This window comes from Argentina silus (assembly GCF_951799395.1).
Source record: "Argentina silus genome assembly, chromosome: 21".
Taxonomy (NCBI): Eukaryota; Metazoa; Chordata; class Actinopteri; order Argentiniformes; family Argentinidae; genus Argentina; species Argentina silus.
The window spans coordinates 12,690,735-12,709,333 of NC_139675.1; the positions used below are offsets into that span (position 1 = coordinate 12,690,735).

At 49.7% G+C, this 18,599-nt stretch overlaps 1 protein-coding gene across 1 annotated transcript in view; it reads left to right on the plus strand.

Annotated features, from left to right (window-relative positions):
• The window catches only part of lef1 (lymphoid enhancer-binding factor 1), a 46,359-nt gene that overhangs the window by 23,899 nt on the left and 3,861 nt on the right, over nt 1–18,599 (plus strand). Inside the window, exons 4-10 of the mRNA XM_083693046.1 lie at nt 1,374–1,506; nt 4,908–4,998; nt 6,141–6,260; nt 7,517–7,679; nt 8,722–8,829; nt 11,505–11,553; nt 12,582–12,623. Of these exons, the coding sequence (XP_083549172.1) occupies nt 1,374–1,506; nt 4,908–4,998; nt 6,141–6,260; nt 7,517–7,679; nt 8,722–8,829; nt 11,505–11,553; nt 12,582–12,616 (699 nt within the window). The 3' untranslated portion in view covers nt 12,617–12,623. The remainder of the gene's footprint in view (nt 1–1,373; nt 1,507–4,907; nt 4,999–6,140; nt 6,261–7,516; nt 7,680–8,721; nt 8,830–11,504; nt 11,554–12,581; nt 12,624–18,599) is intronic.

Here is an 18,599-nt window from a genome sequence, read left to right on the forward strand (position 1 = left end):
ACACACATTGAGCTCCTGGTTAGGACTTTTCCCAGAAGGTGGGGGGTTTTGGGTGGGGAGTGTGTGTGTGTGTGTGGGGGGGTTCGGGCGGTGCCAGTCAGTGAGAGGGTCCGGGACGGGAACAGGGAACACAGACATTCCAACGACCCCCCCCCCCCCCCCAGGTGGTGCCCTGCCACCACCAGTGGCCAATTAGCATCCCTGGGAATGTCACCTTAGAACAAATCACCTTGCAGCAAACCAAGCCAGTGGAACTCTGGTCTAGTTGTGTTCATACAACGTAGATCAGTATGACCAGGTATCGCTTGAAAGTGGAGATTTTATCTCAGTGAGTCAAACCTGGGGTAAATAGAGGTGAAATCATACTCTACATCAAGCCACATTCATAGAAGATTGAAGTTCAGCGAAAAAAAGTTTTGATAGTTTGAAGATCAACTGTATATTAACTGTATGTGCATCGTTTGATGCAGGACATCTACATTTCCAACGTTTGCAAACCGATTTTCAGATCGGCTCTGGAGCGAACTAGATTGACGGGTTTAAGATTTGCCGTATGTCCTTTTCGAAATGATATTTTGACTGGAGTCGAGGTCCTTTGGCCTGAGCTGGGATTGGGAATAGTAGATTTGGCATGGCTAAGCAGTACCATGTGTTCCGTGCTGTTGAAGCGTGTAAGCACTGGGGGCAAGGGGTTGGGGTCTAGAGGCTGCGGGGGGTGGGGGGGTGGGGGGGGGTCTGACGCTGATACTGGGGGCAGGCCAGAGGTGGGGGGTGGGGGGGGGTTGTGGCCAGGCCTCTGCTGACGTGATTACCACCGCTTTGGTACCACTGCAGACGGCATTCTCCCTCCCACCCTTCCCCCTCCCCCCCCCCCCCTCCCCCCTCCTTCCCCCTCCCTCCTTCATCCCTCCTTCCCCGGGCTCTGGCTCTGTAATGAACTCCCCTTATTCACCCGCTAATGACTCCCTTTGATCTTCTGCCTAAGACCCCTGCTCTAACTCTGCCCTGTCTCTCTCTCTCTCTCCCACACACACACACACACACACTTCTCCTGCCTCCAGGCCCAGTACTGAATGACCCGAGACCAAAGACCGAACAGTGTGTGTGTGTGTGTGTGTGTGTGTGTCAGCCCTTTTTTTTATTTTTTATAAGGAGGCTCTGTACCACCCCATGTGTAGCCTACTGATCACAAATCACCCATGTCATGTGACAGGGGAGTGTTCCGATTGAAACCTCACACACACACCACGCCTGGCCAAACACAGGAAATGGGAGCTGAATTGCATCCGCTAGAGAGAGTGTGTGTGTGTGTGTGTGTGTGTGTTTGTGTGCGTCTCATGATTTCTCTCTTTCTCTCTCTCTCTGTCCTCCAGTCCAACAAGGTTCCGGTGGTGCAACCCTCGCATGCAGTCCATCCCCTCACCCCGCTGATCACGTACAGCGATGAGCACTTCGCCCCCGGGCCCCACTCCGGGCACCACCCCCAGGACGTCAACCCCAAACAAGGTAGGGCGACCCCCCCCCCCATCCCCCCCCCCCCCCCCCCCCCCCCCCACCAGACATTCACATTCCACATCAGATCCCCTTTCTCCACACAACAGACCGTGTCGCGGAAAGCCTTAGTGGGGCTACTTGTACCGGTAGTAAAGAAGTAAAGAGAGTGGTTTGTTTTACTCCCCTTCCCGACATGATTATGGGATGTATGCTTCCATCTGGATACTCGCATCCAAGTTCACCTTCTGGTTGTCGATAGAAAACACTGTGGTTTGATTTAGAAGAAAACTAGAACCATTGGTCCTCCACAACAGCATACCCTTTACCTACCTACCTACCTATCTACCCTGCTCTCTGTCTCTCTCTCTTTTTTTTTCTTTCTTTCTTTCTCTCTCTCGCTCTCCCCCTCTCTCTTTCTCTTTTTCTTTCTTTTTCTCTCTCTCTTTCTCTCTCTTTCCCCCTCTGCGGTGTCAAGGTATGTCGAGGTAAAGCCCTGACAGGCTGTAGGAACAGGAACATAAGTTGGAAAGACTTTTCCTTCCTTTTCCTGCGCAGGGTGACACTTTGGCAGCAGTTGATAGGCCCAGAGCCCCGGCCCCGGCCCCTCCTCTCCTTCTCCTCCTCCTCCTCTTCTCCCTTCATCCTTCCGGCTGCCATCGACCCCCCCCCCCCCCCCCCCCCCTCCCTCCAGTGTTTGAAAGCAGGAGGGAGACCAGACAGGATGTGATGTTGAAGATGAGGCAGTGGAGTTCTGGAAGGGGGGAGGGGGGGTATAACAAAACCCAATAGACCTTGTTTACACACACACACACACACACACACACACACACACACACACACACACACACACACACACAGACAAACAGACCCAATAGACCTCGTTTCTTCCATGTTGTTGGTTGAGGGGTGAGCTCCCTTTCAGGCAAAGTAAAGGACCTCCTTTGGCAATTAACCTTTTATTTAAGGTGTGTGTTTATGATTTGCAATCACGCTGGATCCAGTATGGGAGATGGGAGAGAATCCCCAGAGACGATCCATCGCTCCTAAACCCATCCCCACACTCTCCTAGCCTCCTCTAGGTGCACGGGGAAGAGATCTTCTAGAGGAATTAGCCTCAAACGAAGTCCCTTGGCTCTTTACCGAGCCTTTATGCTATAGATAGACTGGGCTAAATATAGATATATTAGTGATATACTGGTGAAAGGGAGAGGGTAGTTTTACTCTCTCTCTCCCTATCTCCCTCCCTCCCTCCCTTCCTCTCATTTTCATCGACCAATCACCACACGGCAGGGATCTGGACTTTGATCTGCTCGTTAATTATGAAAAACAATCATGGATTTTCTCATTACGAGCTCCGATATGCGCGGGGCGCTCGATGCGGGACCGAAGGTCAGAACGTGCCCCTTTGAACGTTTACATTTCCATCAGCCTCGACGTATTGTAATTTACAAAAAAAAATAAAATAAAAAAAATAAAGATGAAAAAAATCAAGTCATCCATGAAGAGCAGGCCTAGAAGAATATATTTGAACACCGACTGTCCATTTCAAAATGCAGAAATATTTCGATCGGTTTTCCGATAAAGAATCGTCTGGTTAGCGTAGCGAAAGGCGGACTACGTCTTTTTAGATTTGGGAAATCGATAACAGGTTAGCCTAGCCTCTTTCAGAGAAGGTAAAAGCAAAGAGTGAAAAGGGTTTGATCGTGTGAACGGGGGTAATTAGGAGGCTTGACTGACAGCGCTAACACCCCTGAGCTCCTCTCCCCTTCTCCCTCCCTCCCTCCCTCCCTCCCTAGTGGCCCTTAAGAGCGCCCAGAGAGGGTGAGGTGGGGGATTAGCAAGTCCAGGGTGAGCTCCACACACTAGAATCCACCACTGCTACACTGGCTTTAGAGATATAAGCCCCCCCCCCCCACCTCTCTGGGGTGGTACACCCCGTAGACCGCAGGCTAGGGAGAGAGGGAGAAAGGGAAGAGGGAGAAAGGAGGAGAGAAAAAGGAAGAATATTCTGGGAATCCATCTGGAATTAGGAGATGGTGTTAATCTGGAGGCATTTGGCTTCTTTTCTTCACGTATGTGTGTGTGTGTGCGTGTACACACACACACACACACACACACAGCCTGTACATTATACATCGCTGCAGGGCACCGTACATTAATCGCAAAGGGAGGATATCTAGCTTGACAGTTCCATTCAATGGAGACCATATTCTTTTCTTGGCACCCACCCTTCCGACACACACACACACACACACACACACACACACACACACACACACACACACACACACACACACACACACACACACGCATCCTTGCCAAGAAGCGGGAGAGAGCTGTTGACCTTGAAGCCCCAGAGTAGCGTAGCCTAGATGAAGAGCTTAATGTGGAGAGCCAGTGGCAGTCACAGGCCCCAGTGTATCCTATCTGCAGGGAGGCTCCCAGGAGCAGAGAGAGAAGCATCCTTAATTAACTAGTGATCGGCTTATAGACGCTGACACACACCGGAGGGACGCGGGGCTAAAATGGGCCAAATGTGATCATTTTTCTGTATACAGTCGCTGGGAATACACAGTGGTGCACTGCGGGTATGCATGTGCGCGCACACACACACACACACACACACACACACACACACACACACACACACACTCCTACAATCATTTTGCAGAAATGCAAAAGCACAAATACACAGACAGGCAGATGGACACACACACACTCCTAGACACGCATGCACACACACACACACAGTGTGAATGTCAACACAGCATAGTACGGATGTCCTTGTCATGTGCGGTTCATGCTCCATGCTTCAGATGATTTAAAGGGATGTTCCACCCCCCCAAAAAAACCATTGTTTTCCTGATTTGACCCCTGACCTTGGTTGTATCACATATGTTGTTTCCTTAGATACCGAATAGTCATATTTTGGGCTCCATTCATTCTGGAAATATGTCTGAAACCCCTTGCAGAACCTCCCAATCCAACTCATATTATGACAGAATCCCTCTGTGAATATTATTATTTTTATTTTTTTATTTTATATATATGTAAAGTAACTTTGTTACGCTATGTTATTGCTTCTCATTGTCATGGTAACAAAATAATAAATAAAGTGGATTACTAAAGTGACTTTTAAAAAAATCGAACGCAGACAAAGCATCCAGAGGAGGATTCTGTCAAAATATGTAGCAAAAAAAACCTATCTGGGTTTATCATCTACAGCCATGGGCACAACCAAACCAGGGAAAAATAATGATTGGGTGGAACATCCCTTTAAAAAGACATTGTGTGTTATTTTAATCGTCTTTGAAAGAGCACAAAGACACACACACACACATCTTATAGTAGCCATGGTGCGATGTTTTGACAGATGACCAGGAATGTAACATTGTGTCCATCCTTCTGTCCAGGTATGCCCAGACATCACCCAGGTCCAGACATGACCAACTTCTACTCTCTCTCTCCTGGAGGAGTAGGACAGATCACCCCACCACTGGGATGGTAAGTTCTCTATGCCCTCCACACACACACACACACACACACACACACACACACACACACAAGGCCCTGTCCCACAAGCACGCAGAGAGGAGTCAGTCTCCCCAGGCCTGGTTCTCTGCTGTGGTTCTTTTCACCACGCCAGCTCTCCCTGTGCCCAGCACATGTCTAACACACAGCCTGAACGTGCCCCTGCATACTCCTCTGTCTACTTAGCTTCTCTCAAACTCCCTGGAAGCACTCCCATCCCTCACTCTCTCTCTCTTTCTTCCCCTCTCTCTCTCTCCTTCCTCCCCCTCTCCTCTCTCTCTCTCTCCCCCCTCCCCTCCCCCCCTCTCTGATTGGGAGCTGTCAGCACAGTGCTGGTATAGACAGTGTTTTGGGCACATGGTGAGTGAAGCCAGATGTGAAGAGATCAAGCAGGGGAGGAGGATTGGAACCCAGATGTTTCCCTCCTGTGCTTCTAAACCCCCCCCCCCCCCCCCAAATATACAGTACAGACACACAACACAACCCCCCCCCCCTCCGAATATGGGGCACCTGTATTGTTTTAGAAAGCAGAAGGCATACCGCCCATATGACCGCCCGTGTGTCTTTGCTACAAATGGACGACAATACACTACTTTGGCTATTACAGAATGTATTCGTTGAATTAATGTAATTTAGTTTGTACTGGAAAAAACGGGTGCGTGTATGTGTGTGCGAGAACGTGTGTGTGTGTGTGTCCCCTTCTGAGTTTACCGTCTCCAGTGCTGTGAGGTAAATTGAATCAGCACTCCATTAGCTGGTCCCCAGGCAGTACTAATGGAACTCCTGAGAGAGGAAGAGGGACTCAGTGGGAAAAACACACACGCGCACACACACACACACACACACACACACACACACACACACACACACACACACGGCCTCTGACTCACTTCGACGTCAGTCAGAGGCAACCAATGAGCATCTTCATGCTCTATCTATCTGAGATGAACATTCATGAAATAAATCGAATGTACCTTAAGACTGTGTGCGTGTGTGTGTGTGTATAGGCTTTGTACTGTAAATATTGTGTGTGTGTGTGTGTGTCTACCGGTGTGTTGTCCCTAATCATTCCCTCTTATTGTGTGTTAAAGGGAATATGAACATCCTTGTTACAGGTTCTCTCATCACATGGTCCCGGGCCCCCCAGGCCCCCACGCCACGGGGATCCCCCACCCCGCTATCGTCAACCCCCAGGTCAAACACGAGCCCCAGCACGACAACGACCTGATGCACATGTGAGTCCCACAAACAGTGGCCCTCCGCAGGGACACACACACACACACACTCTCACAGCTCACATACACACCCTCACACACGCACAAACACACACTCACTTGCTTACATGCTGATCGCTCACACACACACACACACACACACACACTCTCCCACAGCTCACACAAACACACTCACAGCTCACACACATACACACACTCTCACAGCTCACCCACTCCACAGATCACACACACAACAAACAGTCCGACCAAAAACACACCTCCCTCATCTCAGTGCTACCCTCACCCCCACCCCCCCCCCCCCCCCCCCGCACATTGAATGTGTGTACAGTACTTCCAGGTATTTGTTCACCCAACCGCTGCTGTAGTGTAGCGTAGCGTAGCGCCCAAGCAAACATGAGTCAAACCTGCCCTCCCATTACCTCCATGTGAGGAGATAAGCTACAAGGGCCTCTGATAAGAAACCCCACGCTTCATCTGGCCCCAGGCATCACAACATACTTACACACAGATGGAGGCACACACACACACACACACACACACACACACCTGCGCGCACACACACACACACAATATGAAGTGGTCCGAGCACCAGGAAAATAACGATATCAATCCAGTTTGATTATTAAGAGATCACTGCTTTGTACACGTTCCTGGATAGACTGTGTGTGTGTGTGCACGCGTGTGTGTGAGCTGTGAGAGAGAGAGTGTGTGCGTTCGCGTGGGAGCTGTGTGTGTGCGTGTGTGTGTGTGTGTGTGTGTGTGCGTGCCTGTGCTGTACTCTGGCACTTTTGGTTCTTCTAAGCGATTGCCAACGTGCTGCTCCGGGGGGGTGGAAAAGGTTTGGTTGCCATTACTGGTGAAGTAATCTCCCTCTGTCTGCATGAGAGGCCCTGCCTGTACTACCACCGCACATGATTAAAGGCTGGATATGGCTCCTGGCCTGGCAACTCTTACACGCAGATACCTCATTGGTGGAGAGGAACCAGACCCTTCGCCGCTCTCACACTCCCGGCCATAGCGTCGCCATAGCGCCACAGTCTCTAGCGCCCACGCCCACACACACACACACACACACACACACACACACACACACACCGCCGCCCTCTCTCTTCCTTCCCTTTCTTCTTTTTCCTTTTTTTTTTTTTGGGGGGGGGGGGGGGGGATTTTATGACCACCATTCCCTTCTTTCTTCTCCTTCTTCGTCGTCGTTTTCTTTACCTCCCTCCCTTTCCTTTTCTCTGCAATTGTTTCGCCAGGAAACCTCAGCACGAACAGAGAAAGGAGCAGGAGCCCAAAAGACCTCACATCAAGAAGCCTCTAAACGCCTTCATGCTGTACATGAAGGAGATGCGGGCCAACGTGGTGGCCGAATGCACGCTCAAGGAGAGCGCCGCCATCAACCAGATCCTGGGACGGAGGGTACGTACAGCAGCCTCTCCACCCCACCGTTAGGCTACTTATTCCTGGGTAGAGAAACATCGCACACCGCAACCCCCTTTTCTAGTGGTGGTTCTCAAATGTTGTTGTTGTTGTTGTTGTTGTTGTTGTTGTCCATCCTAAGGCCATTGGATTCGGCTGTGGATCATTAAATGGACAAAATCATGATTCGAATCAAGGTCTGATCTTTAGATGGGATCCAAGAGGGACAGGAAGCGACCCTCCATTGGGCACTGACCCTCGAGGGTCTGGGAAGCTAAGACTTTAAACACCTCACCGCCCCCCCCCCCCCATCTCTGATTGGGTCAGAGCATTTGACAAACCGCTCTTTTATACCAAGGCCCAATCCTATTGGCCATCTCCTTACCCTATCAGCTCCTCGTCCACTAGAACCTCACACAGAGACAGACTGACTTCACGAACAAACAGACATTTAATCAGATTGGCTTTTCAAAAAAACTGGATAATGGTGGTGGTTGCAAATGACAAAATGTGTTCCTTTTGAGAATTGGCGGCGGGAGGGGGGGGGATGAACCGCTAAAACATGTTTAAAGCCTTAACGAAAAGCCCTAGTGGTTCAGTCAGCCAACCACAGCAAAGGCTCGTTTTGCGGCATGTGTAGGGTAATTGCTCGCTGACATAGTTTGAAGCAACAGCACCGCCAAATTGGAACCAGTGTTTTGATATGAAATCAGTTAGTTTTTTTTCTCTCTCTCTCTCTCTCTCTCTCTCTCTCGCTGCCGCACATGTTAATCTCTTCATCATGTTACCATGTTACTTCTTTCCTCCCTCTCTCTCTCTCTCTCTCTCTCTCTCTCTCTGTCTCTCTTTTTTTCTTACACCGATCGGTTTGGTTTTAGAAGTTGAAAAGGATTTTTAATATTATTTTTTTTGGTGGAGGGGGAAAAACACTAGCACGCGTGTCATTGGAGGAAACTTGAAAGTGCATGCCGGTAATTGACTGTGTGCTGTGTTTTTTAGTTTTTTCTTTCTTTCTCTAATCTCTCCCCTCGTACTGAAACAGTGGCACGCTTTAACTCGGGAAGAGCAAGCTAAGTATTACGAATTAGCCCGCAAGGAACGGCAGCTCCACATGCAACTCTACCCCGGTTGGTCCGCCCGAGACAATTATGTAAGTATCAACACAACAGATTGGCAGGTGTTTGTGTGTGCGTGTGCGTGTGTGTGTGCGTCTGTGTGTGTGTGTGTGTTCCTGTATGTGTGAACTCTGACCTCCTAATAGGATGTTAAATGTGATTTTTGACTCCTCCTACCACTGGTTATAGTCTTTGTTTATCACACAATAAAAGGCATAGCGTTGTTTAAAGGCATAGCGTTGTTTAAAGGCATAGCACGCCTTTTAAAGGTCCAGCATCTAGTTTTGCGCGCACCAGATCTTTTAGAAAACCACTTTGTTTGGACTCACACAGCCCTCTTCACTGAACATGTGATCTCAGTCCTGATGGCTACCGATGTATCACAGCCGTTTAGTCCTATTTTGAAAAGCTAAAAACAACATACTGGACCTGTAATACCTTGAAATACCTAAACTGTATTTCAGTCATAACCACAAAGCTACAGTACGCTAATTCACACTAGCTTTGCTCTATGCTATGCTAATGGTGTCCAATTTTGGAAGCCCTTTGCTTTGCTGCCTGATGTGTAATTCATAGTACTCTAATTCCCTACCATTATCATCACTATAATGGGCTGTGGTATCAGGCCTGCTAATAGAATGTTTCTGAGGGTAGAGTGGCCCAGTAATGGTTATGGCTGTCTTTGATGTTTCATATCAGCGAGGAAAGCTTTGGTTATGTAAACACTGCTACTGTTGACCCCTGCCAGTAGTGGATCCACTCTGAGTGACCGGCAAGGGAGATTAGGGTTCTAGATGATACCGTCTAAACAACAACATGTGCCCTGTAACATGTACGTGTGTGTGTGTGTGTGTGTGTGTGTGTGTGTACGGTGTGTACGTGTGTACTGTTTGGATGTGTGTGTGTACGGTTTGGATGTGTGTGTGTGTACGGTTTGGATGTGTGTGTGTGTGTACGGTTTGGATGTGTGTGTGTGTGTGTGTGTGTGTGTGTGTGAGAGACAGTGAGAAAGCGCCTGCCTTTGTTAAAAGTGTGGCTCCAGCACTCACGCTCACTCCACCACCGAGGTGCTTGGCGGTGTCTATCTGCCTCCCCTCCGAGAAGCCCCAGCACCCCTCCTCTTCTGCCTCCACCGCCCCGCCGCCATCACACCTCGCTGGGGGAAACGCCACACCACAGGGGACTAGAGTACCGTGCCGTAGAGTACAGATGCTGTAGACAATGAATCTTGAGTAAAATACTGTTTAACTGCAGGGACTGGAGTTATAGGCCAGCGTAGTGTAGTACGGAGAACCAGGACAGCAGTTAAGCAGCGGGGCCCGGTTCTGTTGTTGTTCACCCAGAAATGTAGGACTGTAGTGCAGAGAAAAGGGGAGGAGAACACCCAACAGTTCCACAACACAGAGTGCAGAGTGTTCCGCAGTGAGCGACCACGAAAACCGCTTTCTCTGAGCAGATAGACACGCCGTCATAGGCCACGCTCTCTCTCAGCTTTCTCTCTCTTTCTCTCTCTCTCTCAGCTTTCTCTCTCTCTCTGCTCTGTCCCTCTCTCTCAGCTCTTTCATTCTCTCCCTCTCTCTCTCAGCTCTCTCTCTCTCATCTCTCTCTCAGCTCTCTCTCTCTCTCTCTCTCTCTCTCTCTCTCATCTCTCGCTCTCTCTCAGCTCTCTCTCTCTCATCTCTCTCTCTCAGCTCTTTCTCTCTCTCCCCCTCTCTCTCTGTCTGTCACAGCAGAAGAACACAGATTAGTTCATGAATAAGTGGATTAGCAGTCCTTCCAGCAGGAAACCAAAGTGCTGTTCATATTTGACGCACTAGAATGAATGTCTGTCAGCTGCTATCTATACCTATACCCCCTCCCCCCCAACCACACACACACACACCAGGAGATTCGGTATAAACTATAAATCCATCCACACACACGCTCACCATACCCGCTCACCATGAGGGGAAAGTGATGCTTTCCATTGTAAATCAGGCTAGGACGCAGGCTAGGCTATGCTCCTACATTGCTTACACAGGCTTAGGCTATGCTCTTCTTCATTGCTTAGACACAGGCTAGGCTATGCTCTTCTTCATTGCTTAGACACAGGCTAGGCTATGCTCTCCTACATTGCTTAGACGCAGGCTAGGACGTAAGCTAGGCTACGCTCTCCTACATTGCTGAGACACAAGCTAGGCTATGCTAGGCTACATCGCTTAGTTGTGCTGTACATTGATGTTGACTGTGATGGATACAGTGGCGCTGCTAGTTCTTTGCGTGAAATCGTGGCGTGTTCATGATAGTTTGTGAGAGAACACACGCACTAGAAGCCAGGTGAGGGAAGTATAGCCAGATTAGATGCTGCCACCTCTGGTTGGAGGTCAAAGGGTCAACAACCGGGGGGTCCAAACAACTCCCAACACACTAAAACACCTCACAAACCATCCCACCATTTTGGATAGCTTATGTGAGGACACACTCCCAACCAGGTGCGATGGAAAAACCATGAAAAACACCGGCAGCTCTCGATAGGCCGGTAGTCAGGTGGTCAGTCCCTCTCAGCGTGTGGCATTGTGATTGGCTGCGGGACCCGGAGCGCGGGGGGTGCCGGTTAGGCTGCTCGGCGGGGGATGAGTGGACACTGCAGGCAGGCAGCAGGACAAACGGGTGGTCTAGTGAGGGTGAGTGCTGGAGCCACACTTTAAGCGTTCCCCTGGATATTTTATAGGGAAAGAAGAAAAAGCGGAAGAGGGAGAAGATCCAGGAACCGGCTGCAGGTAAACTACAACCCCAGCGCTCTTCTTCTTCTCCTTCTCCTCTCTTCTTTTTCCTCCTGTCTCCTCTATCGCTTCCTCTTTCTCGTTAGATGTGTCGCTTCGGTCGTCTCCTTGCTTGCTCTCTCTCTCTTTCTCTCTCTCTCTCTCTCTCTCTCTCTCGCTCTCTCTCTCTCTCGATGGCTTTACTAAAACTGCTACATGGTCCTCTGTGTGTTTGTCTCTGGCACGTACTCCTGCTCACGCACACACACGCGCACACACACACACACACACACACACACACACACACACACACACGCTGTGACTGGTCACTCCTACCAAGGCCCTTGTAATGCTGACATAATGACTACCAGGTGGTGTTTCCAGGCCTGTGACAGCGTAGGGAAAAGCTATTGGCCACTTCCCCTGGAAACGATCAGGTCCCCACTGTGACCATGGGGGCCACTTCTCATCTGGTTCCTGTACGACACATTTCACTCCCATCCACCTCCTACGCATACATGCGTACACACACACACACACACACACACACATACACTCCATGACCAAATAGACCCCCACTCGAGTATATGCTTTCAAAACCCACCATGCAGTCACCAGTGTCACTCCTCCTGCCTCCTCACCACACTTCTCCCACGTACTCAATCCCTCCATCCTCGCCTCTCCACTCCTCCTTCCCTCTGTCTCCCCTCCCCTCCCCTCCCCTCTCCTCTCCTCTCCTCTCCCTCCTCTCCTCTCCTCCTCACACCTACTTTGGGATTAGTCTGTCCATTCTAGTTGACTGCACTGGGCTCTGCACTCAATTTGTCTCCCTGCTTTCTTTCCATGTCTTTCTGCTGACCCTGTGTCAATATCGCACTATTATATATAATAAATATAAATATATGAATATATATATATATGACAGATATGTCTGTCAGTCCTAGCTATAGCCTATTGACCGTAGACGGACGGTTTAGTGTTCACGTACCGTTCCGAAACCTCCCCCAAAGGAAAAAAAATATTTTAAAAGATGCCATTTTCTGCAGGTACAGGCCAAAGAATGAAAACGGCGTACATCTGAGCGAATGGTAAGAAAACACACATCCCCCTCTCTCTCTCTCTCTCTCTCTCTCTCCTGTTCCCTCTCTCTCTCCTGTTCCCTCTCTCTCTCTATCTCTCTCTCTCTCTCTCCTGTTCCCTCTCTCTCTCTCTCTCTCCTGTTCCCTCTCTCTCTCTCTCTCCTGTTCCCTCTCTCTCTCTCTCTCTCCTGTTCCCTCTCTCTCTCTCTCTCTCTCTCTCTCTCTCTCCTGTTCCCTCTCTCTCCACGAGTATTATCTGGTCCCTTCCTGAATGTTGACTGACAGTGTGTGTTCACAGACTAATCCTAAAGGGGGGGGGGTGGGGGGGGTCCACCTTAACACCACCTCAACCATGGTCATCGTGTCAATGGTGTTACCAAGAAGGCCAGGGGTGTGTGTCGCATTGGGTTCGATGTGTAGCGAAACCCGGGTTCGATCAAATAAAATGCATCATGTCAATGACCTTGAAGTGCTTGATTTCAGAGTTTTGAGTTTTTTGGGGACTCTTTCATTGGAAAATACGAACGAAATCAAGCAGGGCAGCTCAAGTATTTGTGGTTTTGACATTTTGTATTTGACCCCAGGTCAATTGCTCAGTGCATTACATATCCATGACATCAGCAGCCACAAGCTGAATTGCTTGATACGAACGTACGCATCCGCAAAAGGTGTTGTGTGTGTGTGTGTGTGTGTGTAGGAGGTCAACACAATAGGCAGACTTGTGGGCGTGTTGGTCTGGTCACTCTTACGCCACCCCTTTGTCTGGGAGGTGAAAAGACCCTTTCAATCCCCCCTGCCTTAATCCTCCTGTGCATGGAATCCCAATTCGAGATCCACAGGCGTTTTTTAAGCCTAATCATCACGCATCGTGCGTTTCCCCCATTGACGTGAATGCAAGATTTACGCAAAATGTCGGGAGGTTACGCGTGTGGATCTCGAGTTAAGGTTCCACCCCCCGTGCGTGGCTTGAGTCCTCTCCTAACATGAACTCGAAACCGAAGCCCGTTGATTAGGAATACATCTCGAAATAACTCTAGAATTAATGAACAATTAAAGAGTTTACGTCACCAAAATGGACATTTCCCCATTCCCTTTTGAATTCAGTATTCCACTACTTCATCTGAGTTTTCCACGACTCCTCACTAGAGGCATGGCAGCTGCAAGGTCTTTAGTTTAGACTGCAGTAGGAGGGGAAGAGGCTGCTCTGATTCAGATGATGTTCAATTGTAGACCCAGATGTCATGATCTCTCCCAGCCTTGCCCCATATGGCCTGCAGGTGTGTGTGTGTGTGTGTGTGTGTGTGTGTGTTCTCCCTCCCCCAGAGCACTGTGAATGGAGACCAGCTTTGCCAGGACGATCTGTCTGAGCAGGGCTGTTTGATCAGGCCAGCCAAAACTACACAACACCACATGAATATCATCACATCTGATTGTTCTCTGTTGACATTTGAATGAGATGCTCTGGTTATAAATACTCCGGTATTTTGGGGTTTTACCTAATCTTCTACTGTACCTACCACAAACCCCATTCATAAGAGCTACGTATGCAGTCATAAGCACAGGTTGTGGGTGGGATCACAATCAGCAGCTGTTGACGCAAGCAATTAGGGCCCTCTACGAAAGTGTCGCCAATTTTCGGAAAGTGACTTAAAGGACAGTGTTTACGCTCAAGGACGCTTGGATCAGTTCTCGTTGATCCTTTGCTCCCCGAGCCCCCCGTCCTCCCCCCCCCCCCCCCCCCCCCGTCCCATACCGACTGTGCATGAGTCATGACTCACTCCCTCCCTCACCCAGTGTGCTTTCTCTCTCTCTCTCTCCCCCCCATCTCCCCCTCTTTCTCTCTCTGAGGGGAGTCTGGAAGCATCCTGTTATTCCGCTCTCTCTCCGTCGAGAGTAAAGCAGCAAAGCCTCACAGGGGCAGATGTGACAAATCTGCTCTTATGACCAAATCACCCCCCCACCCCCCCGAAAACCCAGACAAAGGTTTTCTGCTTGATCGATTCCTGACCCCAGTATGCTTCCTTCTGAACCCCCCCAAATTGGACCACTTTTTTTTACTCTTTCATGGCCCCGCCGCCACTTTCCGCCTTTTCAAAGCAGAGAGAGAGAGAAGAGAGAGAGAGAGAAAAAAGCACTTTATATCTCTGATCCAATAATTAGCCGAGCCTAGCCGAAGCTGGACGGACACCACAGCTGATTCACAGTGACAGCCTTAAACTCATATGCATAATACTGGAAGAGGAGACCGCTACTCGTCCCAAAGCCCTCAATTTATGCAGATCCCAGAGAGCGTGGATTTGAGGTTGGGAGCAGCGCGGAGAGAGAGAGAGAAGAGACGCCAGAAAAACATCTCCTAAATTAACTTATTTGTCTGTTTCTTTGCATTCGCCCGCCTCCTCTCTCTCTCTCTCTCTCTTCTTGACAAGGTTTTCTTTTGTAATGGTGTGCATTCGTTCTTTCTGAACAGGCACGCTTTTTTTGTGTGTGTTAAGTTACCTCGTTTTTTTTATTTCTGGGATTGTTTAACAGAAATCTGCTTTGTTACGTGTGGTGGGTGTAGTGGGAGTTATTTTGGACCGGTACTTATGTTGTAGAAACGTTTAATGTTTCTCATGTTTTTTAGTTTTTTTTCAAAAAGACCGTGGAAGTCAAAGCCAAGAAAAAGCAGTAACCTTCATTGTAACTTTTTACTTGGAGCATATCGATTTGAGAGTTGGCTACTGATGGAAATGTGTCTCTGAAGACAGAGGAATGAGTGGAGCGGTTTCTATGACTCAAGAGTTTCTGTTTCGGTGTGACTTTATCGTCTTTGTTGTCTTGACGATGTCAGCCGCGGACCTACCTCACATCTGGTCCACTTAGCAGCAGTAAAATATCTCCCTGGGAGTCCATTACTTTGACATTGTGGAATTAAGGTTTCCGCCCTTTTCCATTTTATCCCTCCATTCCTCACCCTCTCTGTCTCCCTCTGACACTCACTCGTTCCATCTCCCCGCCTCAGTCGTCTTCTTCTTTTTTTTGCCTCTCTCCCTCTCTATCTCTCTACCTCCCTCCCTCCCTCTCTCCCTCTCTCTCTTGCCTTTTAGGCTTTTGTCTGACTAAGCCCTCTCTGAATCACAGCCTTTGAGATTGTTATCTGGTCGGGACACACACATGCCCTTAAGGCTCTTTACTTTTCAGCCAGGGTGCGTTTCTCCCACAGGGTGGGGGTGGAGGGTGGAGAGAGACACAGGGGGGGGGGGAGACGCTCTAACAAAGGTGGCCTTTTCATCTATGCTGGCGTGGGCCAGGAGTCACAAACAGTCATAAAAACTCTAAGTTGCTGTGAGTCATCTCTGTCCAACTCTCATGAACGTGTCCCACTGTTGCCTCCTGCAATCCGATATCTATCTGTTCTCTCCAAGGCTAATGTGAATTTCCCCCTTAAAAAAAAATTAAAAAAAAGGGCCATATTTTATTCACATAAACAAAATTAATGAAGGTGTCCATTTTTAGCCCTTTTGGTTTTTGTTTTTTTTGCGTTCTCACTGTTTTCTTCTCTTGGGTGGGTGTGGGGGTGGGGGGGGGGGTTCCTCTCCTCAAGATTAATGTTGCAAGTCAGAATAACTAAAACATATTTTTTTGTGTAACTTGCCTCCTAAAAACGGTTGACTTTGTGGCGTGTGAGCCTGTGGTGGAAGGCTCTATGTTTGTGTTGGGTGCTGGCTGAATTACAGTGTGGGAGAGAGGGAGGAAGAGAGAGAGAGAAAGAGAGAGAGTGAGTGGTGAAGTACGGTATGGTCATTCTGAGAAACATGCCTCGGTTCCACAGCATGAAAGAAACTGCTGTTCTAGCAGAGGTTGTGGCGGCTGCTCTTTCTCTCTCTCTTTCTCTTTCCCCCTCTTTCTCTTTCCCTCTCTCTCTCTCTCTCTCTCTCCCTCCCTCTGCCCGGCCTGTGATGTGTGCAGGCAGAAGTCAGCTGTCAGAGACTTTGATGAGCGAGGAGGATGAAGAGGGGAAGAGAAGGAGGGCGGAAAGGAGGGCGAGAAAAGAAAATCCCTCCGATGCTGGAGAGGTCTCTCTCTCTCTCTCTCTCTCTCTGCCCCTCATCCCACTTTCTCTCTCTCTCTCTCTCTCTCTCTCTGCCCCTCTCTCTCGCTTTTCTCCTCACTCAGCCCCTCATTCCCCTCTCTCCCTCATCATCCCTATCTCTCTCTCTCTTTCGAGCAGCCAGCCGAGCACCAACTCTCCGGCTGCAATTAGGCAGGGTTCAGCGTCTCCCTCTATTTCTCGAGCCGTTTCAATTTGGCGCCTTGCCTCCAGACCACAGCGGCACAGCCCCGGTACACCCCCCCCCCCCCCCATCACACACACACACACACTGCGTTATTAGTGACCTGGGATAATTGGGATGGAATAGGAGGGGGACCGTCAGACTCTCTGGGTCTGGCTCTGAGCAGCTCGAAGGAGATGAGAGAAGGCTCTCGCTCACCGCCGTGTGCTCTCCTCGTTTTTAAAAAACTATACTTCAGAGAAAGAAAGAGAGAGGGGGGGGGTGGGGTGGGAGGAGGAGGAGGAGGAGGAGGAGGTGGAGGAGGAGGGGGGGGGGCGAGCCTTAGCATAAATCAGAGCGACACCCCGGCTAATGTTACTGTGGGTAGGAAATAGAAGAGGAAATGGTTCTCTCCCCCGCAGTCTTTCCCTCCCCCCCCCCCTCCCTCTCTCTCTCTAACTCTCTCGCGCTCCTTCTCCTACAAAGCCAGCTCTGTAAAGAGAGAGAAGAGAAAAAAAAAAAGAACTTCTCAGCATTTCTGGACTTCCGGGGTTGGGGGGGGGTGGGATGTGGAGGGGGGGGTGGGGGCGGGAGGGGGGGGGGGGGGGGGGGAAGGTGTAGTAGCAGAATGTCAAACGCTAAAGTATGCAGGTGTTTCTAGGTCTTGTCGTTCCAGCTCTCTCTTTAAAAAACAAAACAAAAAAAAACAACCAACCTTATCAATCCTGGATTCTCTCCAGCCCCTTCCCCCACTCAAACTTGGAGTTAATTCCGGGAAAAAACACAACACACACACACATACACACACACACACAGTCCTCTCTTTTGATTTGTGAAAAAAAACAAAAAAACGTCTCCGGCCAGTTTTACAATGTGTGAGAGAATGCACCTACGGCGCTGTTATTGTTTAGACTGGGGCGGGGGGGGTTCTGGTTGTGTTCTGGTTGTGTTTGTTTGGGTTGAGTCACTGGTTCTATTGTGAGCTGAGGGTTTTAGACAGCTGCAGAAACAGTAATAGGGGTCCAGTCTCCTCCCTGGGTTTGTGATGTCTTCTTGACTTCCTTTCTTTCTCCCTCTCTCTCCCCCTCTCTCTCTCTCTCTCTCTCTCCATCCAACCCTCCCTCCCTCTGCTTCCATCCATCCCCCGGTTCCTCCTTGAGGCGCTGCAGGTTTAGGGGGTGAGGGGGGGGGGTGCGACCTTGTAAAACGTCCCCCCTCCTTGGGAGATGCTTATCATTGGATGAAAGGGCCCCCAGGTGACACAGGGGGGAGGGAGGGGGGAGGCAGGAAGAGGGGAGAGAGAGAGGCTGCAGCCTTCACTTTCTTTTTCTCTTTTTTTTTCTCTTTTTTTTTTTTTTAAACTTTTACTGAAAGTCCTGGTTCTTCTATTAGGGGTAGAAGGTTGAACTCTCTCCTCCATCTTCTCCCTCTCTCTATCTCCATCTCTCTGTCCTCCCTCACTCTTCATCTCTATCTCTACCCCCCTTTTCCTTCTCTTTCCCCTCCTCCCCATTCCCCCCCCCCTCCCCCCCCCCCCTCCCTCCCTCCCTCCTTCCTTCCCTCCTCTCCTCCCTTCCTCTTCTCCCTCCCTCCCTCCCTCCCTCCTGCTGGTGAATGTGAGTGGCGGTGTAGGTCTTTGAAGCGCGGCGGCAGCAGCAGCAGAGGGAGTAGTCATTGTGCCGGCTCTTTGAACGTGCCGCTGCCCCTGGCCTGAAGCTCAGGCTGTTTGGGG